The 14,690-nt window shown below is 38.5% G+C and overlaps 1 protein-coding gene across 2 annotated transcripts; it reads left to right on the plus strand.

The window, feature by feature from the left end:
• Positions 1–124: 124 nt before the first annotated feature.
• On the plus strand, positions 125–13,916 carry LOC132127665 (uncharacterized). Of its 2 annotated transcripts, none has more exons than XM_059539648.1 (4): positions 125–858; positions 3,545–6,376; positions 6,647–6,721; positions 13,772–13,916. In XM_059539648.1, the coding sequence occupies exons 2-4, from the start codon at positions 3,609–3,611 to the stop codon at positions 13,812–13,814; spliced, it is 2,886 nt and encodes a 961-aa protein (XP_059395631.1). In that variant the 5' UTR covers positions 125–858; positions 3,545–3,608; the 3' UTR covers positions 13,815–13,916. The 2 variants fall into 2 exon arrangements, with proteins under 2 accessions (XP_059395631.1, XP_059395630.1); XM_059539647.1 differs by lacking the exon at positions 13,772–13,916 and adding an exon at positions 9,168–10,300 and having other exon boundaries at positions 128–858.
• The last annotated feature ends 774 nt before the right edge of the window (positions 13,917–14,690 follow it).

Genomic DNA, 14,690 nt, shown 5'->3' on the forward strand with positions numbered 1-14,690 from the left:
CCCATTCCCTTTCTTAAATCAGTTATACAGGAAATAATATACAGTAAATCACATGTTATTACACAGTGGACAGGTTTTAAATCTGAACAGCCCCCTAATGAAATCAGTTGTAACATTTATTTTTGTAATTTTCTTTGAGTTTACCTACCTTCAGCAGTTTTAAAATAATGGTAAATCACATTTAACAAATAACATTTTATTTCACAATGGACACGCTTTATGTGCAAAGCTAAAAATTCCTTTACTACATCCATCAATCTGTTTTTCTATAATGTTGGTAATTTTCACACAACCCCTTGGCATGCAGAACCTCTCTCTCTCTATCTCTCCCTTTCTATCTCTCTTTCTCTCCCCACTCTGCCTAAATTCAGCTGAATTTAGGATGCCTTTGACCTAGCACTGGATATGCATATGTGAAACAGGGTGAGACAGAGAGATAGGTTGAGTGACAGACAGGAAGAGTGACTCAGAGAGAGAGAGAGAGAAAGAGAGAGAGAAATAGAGAGTGCGCAAGGCTGGGGACACTGATCAATGCATCTATGTGCTTGCTACCTCAGCAAGTGAAGGTGAGAGCAAATCAAAACAAATGAAAAGCAGATGCCTCTGGAGAGAAGCAAACAGCCTCCAATCAGCCTCTGAGGGAGGATGATTACTGTCTGCGGAGAGCTAGAGGAGTGACTGTCAAGGCAGGTGCTGTTTGAACACAAGCTCATGTGCGGATTTGAGTCATCTTAGAGTCTCCTCACTGCACCCACTCACTGGACAACAAGACCTTTTGTGGATACTGAAACCTATAGAAAAATACCTGCAACATGGCAGGAAGATTTGGGGGGTTTGAGTCTCAGGATGTAACTGCAGGTAGGTCCTTGTTTATGTACAAAATAAAAGTCTATTGTTCTGTGTTGTGGTCTGTATAACATTTCTGTGCGATGTAACTGATTCCAAGCGGTTAGCCGCTGTGCCAGAGCCGTGGCCTAGCGGTTAGCGCATGAGCTGAGGCACTCATGTAAACGATGCAACTTTGAATACTGCTCGCAACATTTCTTGATCCCATTCCTCTGCTTTTATCGCCGTCTTTTTGTGATAATCTGCAATAAAAGGCTGCATGATTGGTGTGATATCTAAAGGAAAGACTGTGAGTCTTGTGCTTCATAGACTACAATCTTTCCTAGACTGACTTCAGGCTGTTGTCATGTGTGGTGCCCCAGCCTGGTGCCACCCAGAGGGGTCAGCTTGACATCAACAACAGAACATCAAGAAAGAAAGATGCTAGGGGTATGAACAACAAGATGATCTGAAATGTTTGCACATTCAAGGCTGGGGGCTGAGAGAATGTGTGTGTGTTCATTGGAAATGTGTTACAGTAAGTGCTGATTGGAAAATGATTCACATTCACAACATAGTTGCAATGTTTATTGTGAAGCTCAAAATACCATAATTCTTTCTATTTTTTCACGCCATGATGAAATGTTTCAAAAGCATACATAAATGTTTTTTTGTTGTTGTTGTTGTTGTTGTTGTTGTTGTTTTTTGTCATGGAGTGGGACATCTCCTTTTATCCCAAAAACCTCTCACAAACCTTTCTGATTTTCATTCATTTTTAAACTACTGTCCAAACACTGAATAAAGTTAGTATAATGAAAAACGAGTGACTGCAAATGTAAATAAATATATAAAATTATATAAATAACAAAAAAGTAATTTCCAGCAGTTCTCCAGTAATAATAATAATAATAATAATGAGAGCTGTTTGCTTGGAGGATAGTTTAGAGAATATATATATATATATATATATATATATATATATATATATATATATATATATATATATATATATATATATAAATTCTCTTAAATCTTTATTAAGTGTACAGACAGGCTGTTTTTCTTTCAAATATATGAAGCAATACATGTGCAATTGAGTGCAATATTTTCTGTACCTTTCTATTAATACATTATTTAATATTTTATTTAGCATATTTATGCATGAACAGGTTCCCACAATATAGATAATATTAGTTTGTACTATCATTTTAAGGACAATTGTTCTTGAAATGTAGGCAAAATGCCATGCACTAACGCATTTTCGAAACATTCACTTATTAAGTCACTTAATAAGTCACTGATAAGCACCCTCTTTGTCAGGCATATTATTAAGGTGGCCAAGGTGGGCTGAATGAGAGAAAGCGCAGTCGAGCCTAGCTGGCAGGGGGCCAGGTGTAGCAGCGGAAAAGAGAGAAAGTCAGGTCAGAGCGGAATAAAACGTTTGTCAGTGTGTGAAATATTTAATTACTCACACACACACACACACACACACACACACACACACACACACACACACACACACACACACACACACACACACACACACACACACACACACACACACACACACACACACACACACACACACACTAATGTTGACACTTTAACTCAGAGCAAACAGACCACAGTTTCTCTATATTCCTGGAAACTGTACATATTGATGTTTTGCATAGATAGATCAGAAGTAATGCAGTCTGTTACAGCACACTTGTACCCTCTCTCTCACACACTGTTCTTTTGATTTCACTTTGTTCTCTCTCATCTTTTTGCTTATTCTTTCCAAATTGGATTCATCTACTTTAGGCAGGAAGGTCTTTTGTACAGTCTGTTATCAGGTCTTGTGCTCTGGAACAGAAATGTCATTTCAGAAGTACTGCATGAGTTTTTTTTTTTCTTTTCTTCTTCTTCTTCTTCTTCTTCTTTTTTTCACACGTCTCATAATAGATTGCAACCACCAAAATTGTGCATTTTCATCCAATGCCTTGATGTAATGTATTCATTTCAAATGTAACTGCAGGCGGTAGCAGATGGTTAATACTTTGCAGTTTTTATTATGTGGGTCATTGTCAGAAAACAGTGTAATTTGTGCTACATGAATGTGTGTTCCCATGACTGACTAATGATATCATTTACAGAATGCTGAACTTAGTCGCATTAGATGATGGATTTTACTAATAAGTGTGCAATGCAAATGAAAAAACGTATATATATTAAATATAAATAAAAAATATTTCTGACTACACTAAGTTAATTCAAATTAAAACATATTGCTTGTACTATGTAGTTTCTGCCCTAAAATACTTTATCTTATGACTTAATAATCTTTATTGTTTCACTACTTTTTACTATTGTTTTTTATCTATCTATCTATCTATCTATCTATCTATCTATCTATCTATCTATCTATCTATCTATCTATCTATCTATCTATCTATCTATCTATCTATCTATCTATCTATCTATCTATCTATCTATCTATCTAACCCTATCCTTAGCCTAATTCTAACTCCATATCTATCTAGTGACATAAAGCCCCAAAACATTTTTAATGAAACTGTGCTTAAAAAAAATGACGTGACAAAAAAATAAAATAAAATAATAATGATAATGTCTCATGTATCAGGGTATTTGTAGCCAAACAACATTCATTGCTATTCACCTTTTTCTGCCCTTTTCAGTCTATTTACTTCCAAGAGTTCTCCTTCTCTTTCCACCTCAGGTGCTCCATAGTGGTCAAATGCATTAATTTCCACTCAAGTCTGCCTGGACCAGTTATACTTGAGATGGGTAGACGGGCAGCTGATCACACCACTCCAGTGCCAGTTCTAGGAGAGCCTGCACTTGTTGGGACACGCATTTGGAGGTCCGTGGCAAATGGGTCCAGTAGTATGGCTGCCCTTACACTGTCTCATCACTGTAATGTCGGTGTGCAAACATCACCTGCAATAAGAAACAACCAACTACAGCTAAACAGCAAGAATGTGGATGCTTGTAGAAGTCGAACAGAAATTAAAGTGATCATCCCACCTAATGGCCACATCCCAAACAAAGCTGGTAAAAAGGAGGATAATGGGAAAGAAAAAACTAAAAGTATAATTTCTAAACGAAAAAGTCTGGAGAGTAAAATGAAAAAGGGTGTGACTTTTGAGGGACTGGAGAGGGATATTTGTAAAAACATTAGGGAAGGAATTCAGTGCCATAATTTTCCAACCAGAACCAGTCCTCCATTGGGTGTGGATAACAGCAAGTTAAAACCGAGAAGGAATTGTCACTTCACCAATGGGAGCGTGGTTGACTCAGAGGTAATAGGTGGGATCAGCAGTGACATCAGTAAAGGGGAGGAGTCTACCACAGGAAAGAAAAAAATGTTACCTACTCACTCACCTCCTCACAGACCTCCTGTGACCATCTGCAGCACTTGTGGAAGAAGACAGAATCCAGCACCTCCTGGACTCTACAGCCAAATAAGGATGATTACACAGCCAACTTCTGCAGGTTCTCTGGGACTCCAGTCGAGACATTCATCCCCTCTTTACCCTAGGAATGACGTGCAGGAATGCACGCAGATAGGAAGGCACACCAGCTGCAGTGCTACACAGTCAGACCAGCACCTCATGAGTCCTAACCTTCATTCTTATCTCAACATGAATATAAACAAGGAATGGCCATTATCTCTGCTGCCTGCTCAGCAGAGTGAGGCATCAAACCTCACTAATCATCACGCAGTCAAGGGGGAATCTAGTGCTGACATACACATTAATCATACCAGTCGCTCATCGGCTCTAAATACACACATTCTTACTGTTACCGTGAAAGAGGATAGAGCCTCAACAAAGGTCTTAAACACACACTTGAACGCTCACAAACCTCACAACTCTTGTCCCCGCAGACCTCCCGCGACCGTCATGCCTCCACAAATACTCAAAAACAGCCTGACAGAGAAACTAGAAGCCACACAGGTGACAAATGCCAGAACACCACACACAAACACTCACTTTGCATCATCTCACCAGCCACACCCTGATGAGAAACGACCAACTCAAGGAAACCAAGTTGCACCTACACACTCAGAGTCCCCCCAGCCACAAAATAAAACACACATCAGACCTTTGCAGCCTACTTTGAAACAACAAATGTTCCCCCAAACTAGCACACCGCAGAACTCCAATGCGCTTTCGAAATGCTCACGGTTAAATCAGACAAGCACACTTTCAAAATCCCCTGCCTGTTTTTATTTACATTCAAACGTTAAACGCCAAAGTTGTGTGAATGAAGGTGTCGTATCCTCCACTGCTTCAAACATTCACAGACTGCTTCAATTCCCAAATGGATTAGAGTCCAAGTTTGACACGAACACTAAACCATCAATGTGCTCACACACAAATTTTGGCATTAAACCTCAAAGCGGGACGCAAATCTGTGCTGACACAGAGTCAGAATCCTCACCCTGTGATTCACGTTCGCATTCTGCACTGGTGACACACACACATAAACTCTCAGGGCCTCACGATGAACCACGTCACGCATCGATACACACAGGCACTTCTTCGCCTACTGACACGCACATGGAGGCTTCCCACACATCCACAAAGCGAACAAACACCAGTGGAACATCACTGCAGGATATATCTCTGCATAAAGACACACTGTCATATCCTTATCGTGAGTCAAAAAGCCAAAATGACACTCGTTTGTTTTCACATGCCCCAAATATGTCAACCCATCACAAAGCAACACTTACGACACAAACAATCAACCATCAGAACCTCTCAAATTCATTTACCGCCACTCAAACGGAGGTGGAGGTGCATTCGTACACCAAAGAACATTCTCAAACAAGCCCCGGGGTCAAAGCAGCCTCACACGCTTTGTGTGTTCACTCGAAAACGCCACGTAGGCAGACAGAGCCTACGGTTTTCAGACACTGTGTCCTGAATCAGCTTAATAATGAAACTCTTGAGTCCTCATTACTAGCCATCTCTTCCGCTAGGGCTTTTCCTCAAGCTACAACACACAACAGGACTGAACTGAAATCTTGGAGTGACTCAGAGTCAAAGAAACAAACTGATATTAAGGTAGCGGAATCAGAAGGTCAAATGACCAATGGCTCAAAACACTCGCTTCAACCTCCAAACAAACCTCCTCCTTGTCGACCTCCTAAACCTTCCTCTGCACCTCCACAAGCACCAGCTTTTAAATTCGTAAATGGGAATCTGAATGTGGCCTCCAATCAAAACCCACGTTTAGATACCTCAGACACTTTGCCTGCAGAGCACGCACAGAAAGATGGGAGTCACCAGAACTCAAAGACGCAGATGGAATCTCGTTCTGAAGAGGCTGGGTCCATCCCAAGTGAACAATGTTCCATAATGCACGACCATCCGGATTCTGCAGTACGGTTGCTGCCTGCATCCCCTAAATGTGGCAGTCTGCGGGACCCTAAGTGTAGATTAGAGATGGTAGAGGCGAGTCTGCAGTCAAACAAGGAAAGAGTCACAACTCTGCTCAACATCATCCAGGACCTGGAGATGAGCCATGCAATCAGCAAAGGGTGAGAGATTGAGTTATTCCAAGATTAGCAGATAATAGACAAGTGTGACTGGCAAGCTGGATGTGTTAAAGGTAATTGTGAGATTTTTTTTTGAGCTGAGGTGCAGGGGAAAAGGTAGTTGTAGTTTAATTTGATGTACATTTGATTTTATCTCCAAGCGTAGGTCACTAAGGGCTATAAATGAGCTCTAACTGCATTTATGGATGTCAATGTGAGGCATACTAAAATAATGCCTTTTAAAATCTTTTTCCTTGCCTGCTATTTATGTAGTCTGCGATGTTGTCAGACTGGCCAAGACCTCAGTGACTGTTCCACCTGTCAGAAAACTGCATGTGCTGTCTACAGGTGAGAGCACCCAGTGAGACTACTAAACATTTTAAAGGGGTAGTTCTCCCAAAATTTACAATTCTGTCATCATTTACACAGCCTAATATTGATCACAAACTGCAAGGCTTATTTCTTCTGTAGAGAGCAAATGGAGATATTTTAAAAATGTCTCCGTATTTCAGAAAGACTGCATCTCAAATTATCTTCTTTTTTTGTTCGTCAGATTACAGGTTTAGAATGACATGTGGGTGATTAAAAAATTACTGAATTTTCAGTTTTGGGTGAACTACCTCTTTAGGCATGAACTTTAGTACTTTATTGTGTTACCCAATTCAGTACAATTAGATTCACATTTCTACATTTCCAAAGACAATTTTTTTTCTTCTGTGTTTTATTACTTTCTCCCACTGCCCATAGGTTAATAATAATAATAATAAAAAAACTACATTTCTTAACATTTTTAGAAAAATCATATTATATCATTATTTGTGCATTGTAAAGTTTAATAATGTCAAAATAATAGTAGAAAAAGCTCAGATTTTACTTAATTTTATTACACACACAAACATATATTTGTTGATAATATATATAATATGTGTGTGCACTACCATTGAGAAATGAATACTTTAATACTTAAATAATCTTTGGCAAGGAAGCATTCAAGTTATTGAAAAGTGAAGCAAAGGCATTTATAATCCTATTCATTTGGATTTACTTTTTTTTTTTTTTAAATCCTAAAAAAAATCTCAACAGTGATAATAAGAAATGCACCAAATCAGCATATTAAAATGATTTCTGAAGGTGACGCTGAAGACTGGAGTAATGAATGGTTGTGCAAATGCATGTAATTCCAAGGGGGAAAAAAAGAACTACAGGTGCTTCTCAATAAATTCGAATGTCGTGGAAAAGTTTCTTTTTTTATTTTAGTGCTTCAACTCAAATTGTGAAACTTGTGGATTTTCAATGGAATTCAATGCACACAGACTGAAGTAGTTTAAGTCTTTGGTTTTTTAATTGTGATGATTTTGGCTCACATTTAACAAAAACCCACCAATTCACAACAAATTAGAATAGTTCATAAAACCAGTAATAATAATAATGATAATAATAAATAATAATAATTTTTTTAGTGAACTGTTGGCCTTCTGAGAAGTATGTTCATTTACTGTACATGTACTCAATACTTGTCAGGGGCTCCTTTTGCTTTAAATACTGTCTCAATTTGGCGTGGGATGGAGATGATCAGTTTGTGGCACTGCTGAGGTGGTATAGAAGCCCAGGTTTCTTTGACAGTGGCTTTCAGCTCATGTGCATTGTTTGGTCTCTTTTTCCCATTTTCCTCTTTACAATACCCCATAGATTCTTTCCGGGGTTCAGGTCTGATGAGTTTGCCGGCCAGTCAAGCACACCAACACCATGGTCATTTAACCAACTTTTGGTGCTTTTGGCAGTGTGGGCAGGTGCCAAATCCTGCTGGAAAATGAAATCAGCCTCTTCAAAAAGCTGCTTAGCAGAAGGAAGCATAAGTGTTCCAAAATGTCTTGGTAAATGGGTGCAACCAACTCCAGCAGATTACATTGCTCCCCAAATCATCACAGACTGTGGAAACTTAACACTGGATCTCAAGCAACTTGTGCTATGAGCTTCTCCACCCTTCCTCCAGACTCTAGGACCTTGGTTTCCATATGAAAAACAAAACATGCTCTCATTAGAAAAGAGGACTTTGGACCATTGGGCAACAGTCCAGTTCTTCTTCTCCTTAGCCCAGGTAAGACGCCTCAGGAGTGGCTTAACAAGAGGAATGTGTCAACTGTAGTCAAATTCCTTGACACGTCTGTGTGTGGTGGCTCTTGATGCCTTGACCCCAGCGTCAGTTCACTCGGTTGGTTGTGCATCTTTTTCTTCCACACTTTTTCCTTCCACTCAACTTTCTGTTAACATGCTTGGATACAGCACTCTGTGAACAGCCAGCTTCTTTGGCAATTAATGTTTGTGACTCATCCTCCTTGTGAAGAGTGTCAATGATTGTCTTCTGGACAACTGTCAGTTCAGCAGTCTTCCCCATGATTATGTAGCCTAGTGAACCAAACTGAGAGACCATTTTGAAGGCTCAGGAAACCTTTGCAGGTGTTTTTAGTTGATTAGCTGATTGGCATGTCACCATATTCTAATATGTTGACAGTGAATTGGTGGGTCTTTGTTAAATGTGACCCAAAATCATCACAATTAAAAGAACCAAAGACTTAAACTACTTCAGTCTGTGTGAACTGAATTTATTTAATACACGAGTTTCACATTTTGAATTGGATTTCTGACATAAATTAACTTTTCCACGACATTCTAATTTATTGAGAAGCACTTGTATGAAGCATGAACAATCATAAATAGAATGCTCTCTTTTCTGTCTCCCCTATACCTTTTCCCTTATCTCTTTCCCACTTTTCTTATTCACTCTTTGGACTAGTGTGGAGTATGACTTCCGTCAACAAGAGAGAAGATTTAAGGAACTCCTCCAGAGTATGCGCCCATCATCCCCAGAGAGGAGAGAAGGATATGAAGGATCTCTTTCTTTACTCACCTTACTTATTCAGAACCACAAATTACACCAGCTAAATGCAAATATTATGACCCAAAGTCAATCTGGAAGTCAAACCCACAGTCAGCCTCAAATTATTTCTCAGATTAAGTGTCAGATTCGGGCTCAGTCTCAAACTCAGCCACAGCCACAGATTCAGTCTCAGCATCAGGCTCAGCCACAGATTGTGTCTCGGATTCAGCCTCAGATTCAATCTCAGTCACAGATTCCGTTTCAGCCACAAATTCAGTCTCAGTCACAGATTCCGTTTCAGCCACAGATTCAATCTCAGTCACAGATTCCGTTTCAGCCACAAATTCAGTCTCAGTCACAGATTCCGTTTCAGCCACAGATTCAATCTCAAAACCAGATTATATCTCAGATTCAATCCCAGACTGAGATTCTGCCTCAGTTTCTGCCTCCAATTCAGATTATGTCTCAGATTCAGTCTCAGGCTCAACCCCAGAATCAGTGCCTTTTCAAGGCTAAAATAAAAAGGAAGAAATTATGCAGGAAGCTGTTTAGCTGGCTGCCACACAAAGTCTAAATGAAATGACTACATAATGCCAAGTATCTGATTTTCATGCATGACTCTCAACCCTCTGGCATGTGGAGCCACAACTCCTTTTTCTCCTAATGCAGTTGGAAGTCTGACATATTTTGTGGAATGGAGCAATATTACATGGCATTCTGTGACTAACCTACCCAGGAGGATTTAAATTATGAAACTAGTTTTCCTTGGAAAATGAACTTGAACAACATTTACTTTAAAAAGTAATTATACTATTTCTCTACAGTTACAATGAACATGATGCTTGCCTTGACTTATGAAGGGTTTTGCACTTAAGATGCTTTTTTTAGGACATGTCATTATGAGTATATAGTTCATCACTTCCTTTTTGATCTACCAAACGGACAACTATCATCTGTTAAAGCCAGAGGACTGTGATGGGACTGACATATGGAGCTTCAGTGGCTACATTTTAGTGAAATAAACCACAGATTCAAGGTTATGCAACAAAGATGGGTGTTTTGCCTCTTTTATTTCAAATCCAGCCTATATTCCTCTGCACACATAAATAGGCAAGTTTCACATGAAATAACACAGCAATGTTAATTTACTGTTTTTGATTTAGCAAGTTTTTAGAAATATTTAAATATTACACTTTATTCACAGTTATTAAATCTTAATAAATACATAACTTATGGCTCTGTTTGACATTTAGCAGAACAATATGCAAAAACTTAATTTTAAAAACTTAACCTCCTAAAATCATAACGTTTATATTTTATATTATATAATATTTACATATTATATCTTATAATTATTTTTATTCGGGTTGTTGCTGTTATTATTATTTTATTTTATTATTATTGTCTCTTGTTTTTTTTTATATTTTTTAACTGCAATTTTTCTTTTTTTTCTTTTTTTTTATTTATTATCTGCATAGCATACAGTATATCAATCCAAATATACTGTATATTCAATCATCTGTCCTTGTGCACAATAAGGACAGACAGGCAGTTGGTCTGAAAGCAATGAGCTCCACTCCTCACATTCCCAAAGGAAAGTGGACGCATACTTCAGGTCTCCAAAGCCCTAAATAATATGGTCTAACAGGCTTTCTTAAAAGGCTTTGAGAGTTAAACAATGACATGTTGCAAGAGCCTGGCGAAGCATGAAGAATCTATGATGAATTAAAAGTTTGGCTGCCCGACAAACTCATAGCTTTATATGTAGACGCACCCTCTTAAACACAAATCCACTCCAGAGCTATTCATGCCCTGGTAGCTTCCTTTAATTAATAAGCTGTTGCCAGGGGCAATGCACTATTTTGGAAATAGATTCGGCTTCAACTTGGTATCCCCACAAAACTGAATCTCTGCAGTGAGTGTAATATGACAGGAGCCCAAAATGTCAGCATCTCTCCACAGCTGCACTCGAGGGGTTTGGTTCTCTCTCCATGCCAAAGAGCAAGTGGACCTAACAGCCAGCCCTGATCCGAGAGAGAGCAGGCAAATTCAATACCTTTAGCTGTTGTAATACACTCCTACAGGCCGGTGGCTCTGGAACAAAACAAACCAGAAAGGGCAGCATTACTAAGCAAGTCTGCATGCATTTGTCAGGAAGATGAGGTCACTTTTATGATGTTGTATGCTAGTTTAATCTTCAGTTTGCATGTATAATGTATGGTTTAGATTAAAAAAATGAATAATTTATTGTTTACAGTCTACATTCAGGCTATGTTGTGTTTAAAGGCCATGTACCTGAGTGCTAATGTTTGCTAATGTTCATTATACAAACCCTGAAATATTTAAGACTAAAAACAGTTTAAGACAGTAATCAGCATCAGAAACACAAAGTACAAATATGACTTCCAGATTACAGATCATTTTAAAGGAAGAATACTACAGAATTATGGGCTCTCCATCACCATCTGTGGTTGAAACATAAAATTGCAAGTTACTAGTGGAGGAGCAAGCCTTGTTCTTGCAATATACAGTACATGTGATGATATAGAAACAGATCTGACCGCACATGCACACACACACACACACACACACACACACACACACATACATACAACGCGCAAAACTCCACATCTGAACATTCAATAGCAAATAGTTAAAGTACTAACATAACATACAGTAGCTGATTCAGGAGCGCCAGATTGTCGTAGCAACGTCAGAATGACCTCCTCTCCCAGGTTCACGAAACGGTCATCCATAAAATGCATTGCTGTTCTGTTGTAAGTAATCCTAAAGATTCTTAAATGCATCTACTATCGGAAGGCCAAATAAAGTACTTTTGCTTTCGTCTAGATACACACAGGATCTCCCTGACATCAGCTTCAACACTAGCTGCTGTTACTGAAACCACGCCTTCTTTCTTTGCTTGAACATTTGGGTGGCGCTATGCAAATATTTCCACATAGTGACGAAGACATGTGGGGGCATGTTTGAATGAGCCAATTTAGGGGTGTGTGGCAGAGTCTTAACTTTGATAAAGAATATCTCTTTGGATTTGAGACTTTAGTCTTTGCAGCTTTACAGATCTTCTCCATGCACCAAGAGCTTGTAACACTTCAGAGAGAAAGGAAAAATGTAAATTGCATCATATGATCCCTTTAAAAGAAATCTACATCATGAACCCAGTTTGTCACTGAGCCTGTACCCTCAAAGGGACATCTTTGTTCCTTCTTTACCCCTAAAAGGTTCATAATAGTACCATAAGACAACATATCACTACTCACAGGTATTAATATGCAGCATTTTGGTGTAAAGAGTGTGGGTACAGCTCCAGTGACAATATTTTTTTCCTCTATAGGTGCAATTTTTTTTTCAATAAATTGCAATCTAAAATTAAGCTCCATTATTATAAAAATCCTACTACAAAAAATTCCAACAGTATCCTGCACAAATTTCTTTGCAATTGTTTAAAAATGTAGGTCAAAATTACCCAAGGCTGTAGTGAACTGAACTCTACATCTCCACATTTTCCAAATGGGTCAGATGATGTGTTCCTGTTTATTGGTCTGTTAGTCAGAAGATGTGCAGTGAAGAGTAGACACAGGTAAACATGGATCCTTTCTCTCTCACTCACTCACTCACTCACTCACTCACTCACTCACTCACTCACTCACTCACTCACTCACTCACTCTCTTAACTGTATCTCAGAAGTCAACAAAGCATTTTTATTGGCATGACTGTGAGCATTTACCACAATTATACTGTACATGCTGAATTACAAAGGTTTAGGGTTGTTTCTGTATGAAGCCTCTTATTCTCACAAAGGCTGCATTTACTTGATCAGAAATATGATAAAATAGTAATATTGTGTAATGTTATTTCATTTGAAATTAACTGTTTTCAATTTTAAGTTTTAATATTTTAGAATTTATTTCTGTGATGCAAATATTTTTCAGAATCATTACTTCAGTCTTCAAAGTCACATGATCTTTAAGAAGTCATTCTAATATACCATTCAGATATTAAATGTATCTGCTTAATATTTATTTATTTATGGAAAGTATCTTTCACATAAAAAAAAAAAATATTACTGGCATTAAACTTTTGAAAGGTATGTGTATGTAGTATATACTGGAAATATGCCGGGTAAATAATTAAATAAATATTGTACAGTGTGGGGAAATGTGAAGTCTCCCCTTTTCTCTTTTCAGTCCTATTGTCGTTTTCTGTTCTTTCTCTTCACCATCTTCTTTGCTTCATCTCTCTCTCTCTCTCTCTCTCTCTCTCTCTCTCTCTCTCTCTCTTCTCTCTGCTGATCTGAAAAGTAGAACAGCCCTGTCCTATCACTTCTCCTAAAAAAGGAAGCAGACATGCTTCTGTAACTCAGATGGATGAGGCTTGGAGACAATGTATGACAGGCCACGTTCTCTCTGACCCTTCCCAGGGGAGCTTGTGTTTTAGTGGGGGTGGGACACAAGGGTGTACTAACTCTCTCCTTTCTTCTCCCGGTGGGGTTCTCCAGAGGGGGGTGCAGTTCAGAACAGCATGTTCCTCTGGAGATATAAGGTCAGTATTTCGTAGGATGAGAATATGATATGACAGACTGCAAGAAAGGGCCACAGCTTACACACTTCTACACGCACAGATACTGACACGCTAAAAAACTAAATAAATATTGGACAGAAAAGGATAAACACAATCGCAAACTAATAGCCATTTCAGTGTAGGGGCTGATCTGAAATCAGTCAATAATTTTGCTGCCCTAAATATCTTGAAATATTCAAGGAAAGGTCTTGACAGGCAGAGGGCATGATGATAGCTTTGTGCTCACGGCTCCAAGCTGTTTGCGGAGAGGTTGTACTTTTGGTGTCAATGTGGCTAAGATGTTCGGATGAACCAACCGTTGAAGAGCCAATGAAATTGCAGTCCTGCTGTATCACCGTTTTGCCCCTGCACCAGACATTTAACCTCATGCTGCTTCAGGCGAACGTGACAGACCGGCTTAGGTTGCTTTGGATAAAACCATCGGTTTGCAGTTTTTTTTTAAGTGGTTTTTTTTTTTTTTTTGGTTACTAGGTATGGTAACAAAATGAGCTTTCCTGGTTTCTATTCTTAGTCTGAGTTTGAGTATAATTTAGAGAGAATAAAATCAGTAATACCATGGATAATTATAGGGCATGCTGAACTGGCTTTTGAATGTCTGTTACAAAAGATTTCAAATAAATGCAGTTCAAATAATTTTGAATAAAAATGATTCTACAAAAATATCAAGCTTATGCTGTTTTTAATACTGATAATAATAATCAAAGAAGTTTCTTGAGCACCAAATCAAAGGATCATGTGGCACTGAAGACTGAATAAGCTGCTAAAAATTTGCTTTGCCAATCACGGAAATGCATTACATTATAAAAAGAGATTCAAATAGAAAACAGTTGTAACAA

Source organism: Carassius carassius, chromosome 45, assembly GCF_963082965.1.
Source record: "Carassius carassius chromosome 45, fCarCar2.1, whole genome shotgun sequence".
Classification (NCBI taxonomy): domain Eukaryota; kingdom Metazoa; phylum Chordata; class Actinopteri; order Cypriniformes; family Cyprinidae; genus Carassius; species Carassius carassius.

Excerpts from the sequence above, each read along its gene's own strand:
- LOC132127665 (XM_059539647.1), top strand. The coding sequence starts at position 3,609 with ATGGGTAGACGGGCAGCTGATCACACCACTCCAGTGCCAGTTCTAGGA. Across the intron at positions 6,377-6,646 it reads AGCCATGCAATCAGCAAAGG|TCTGCGATGTTGTCAGACTG; the intron begins GTGAGAGATTGA and ends CTATTTATGTAG. Across the intron at positions 6,722-9,167 it reads ACTGCATGTGCTGTCTACAG|TGTGGAGTATGACTTCCGTC; the intron begins GTGAGAGCACCC and ends TCTTTGGACTAG.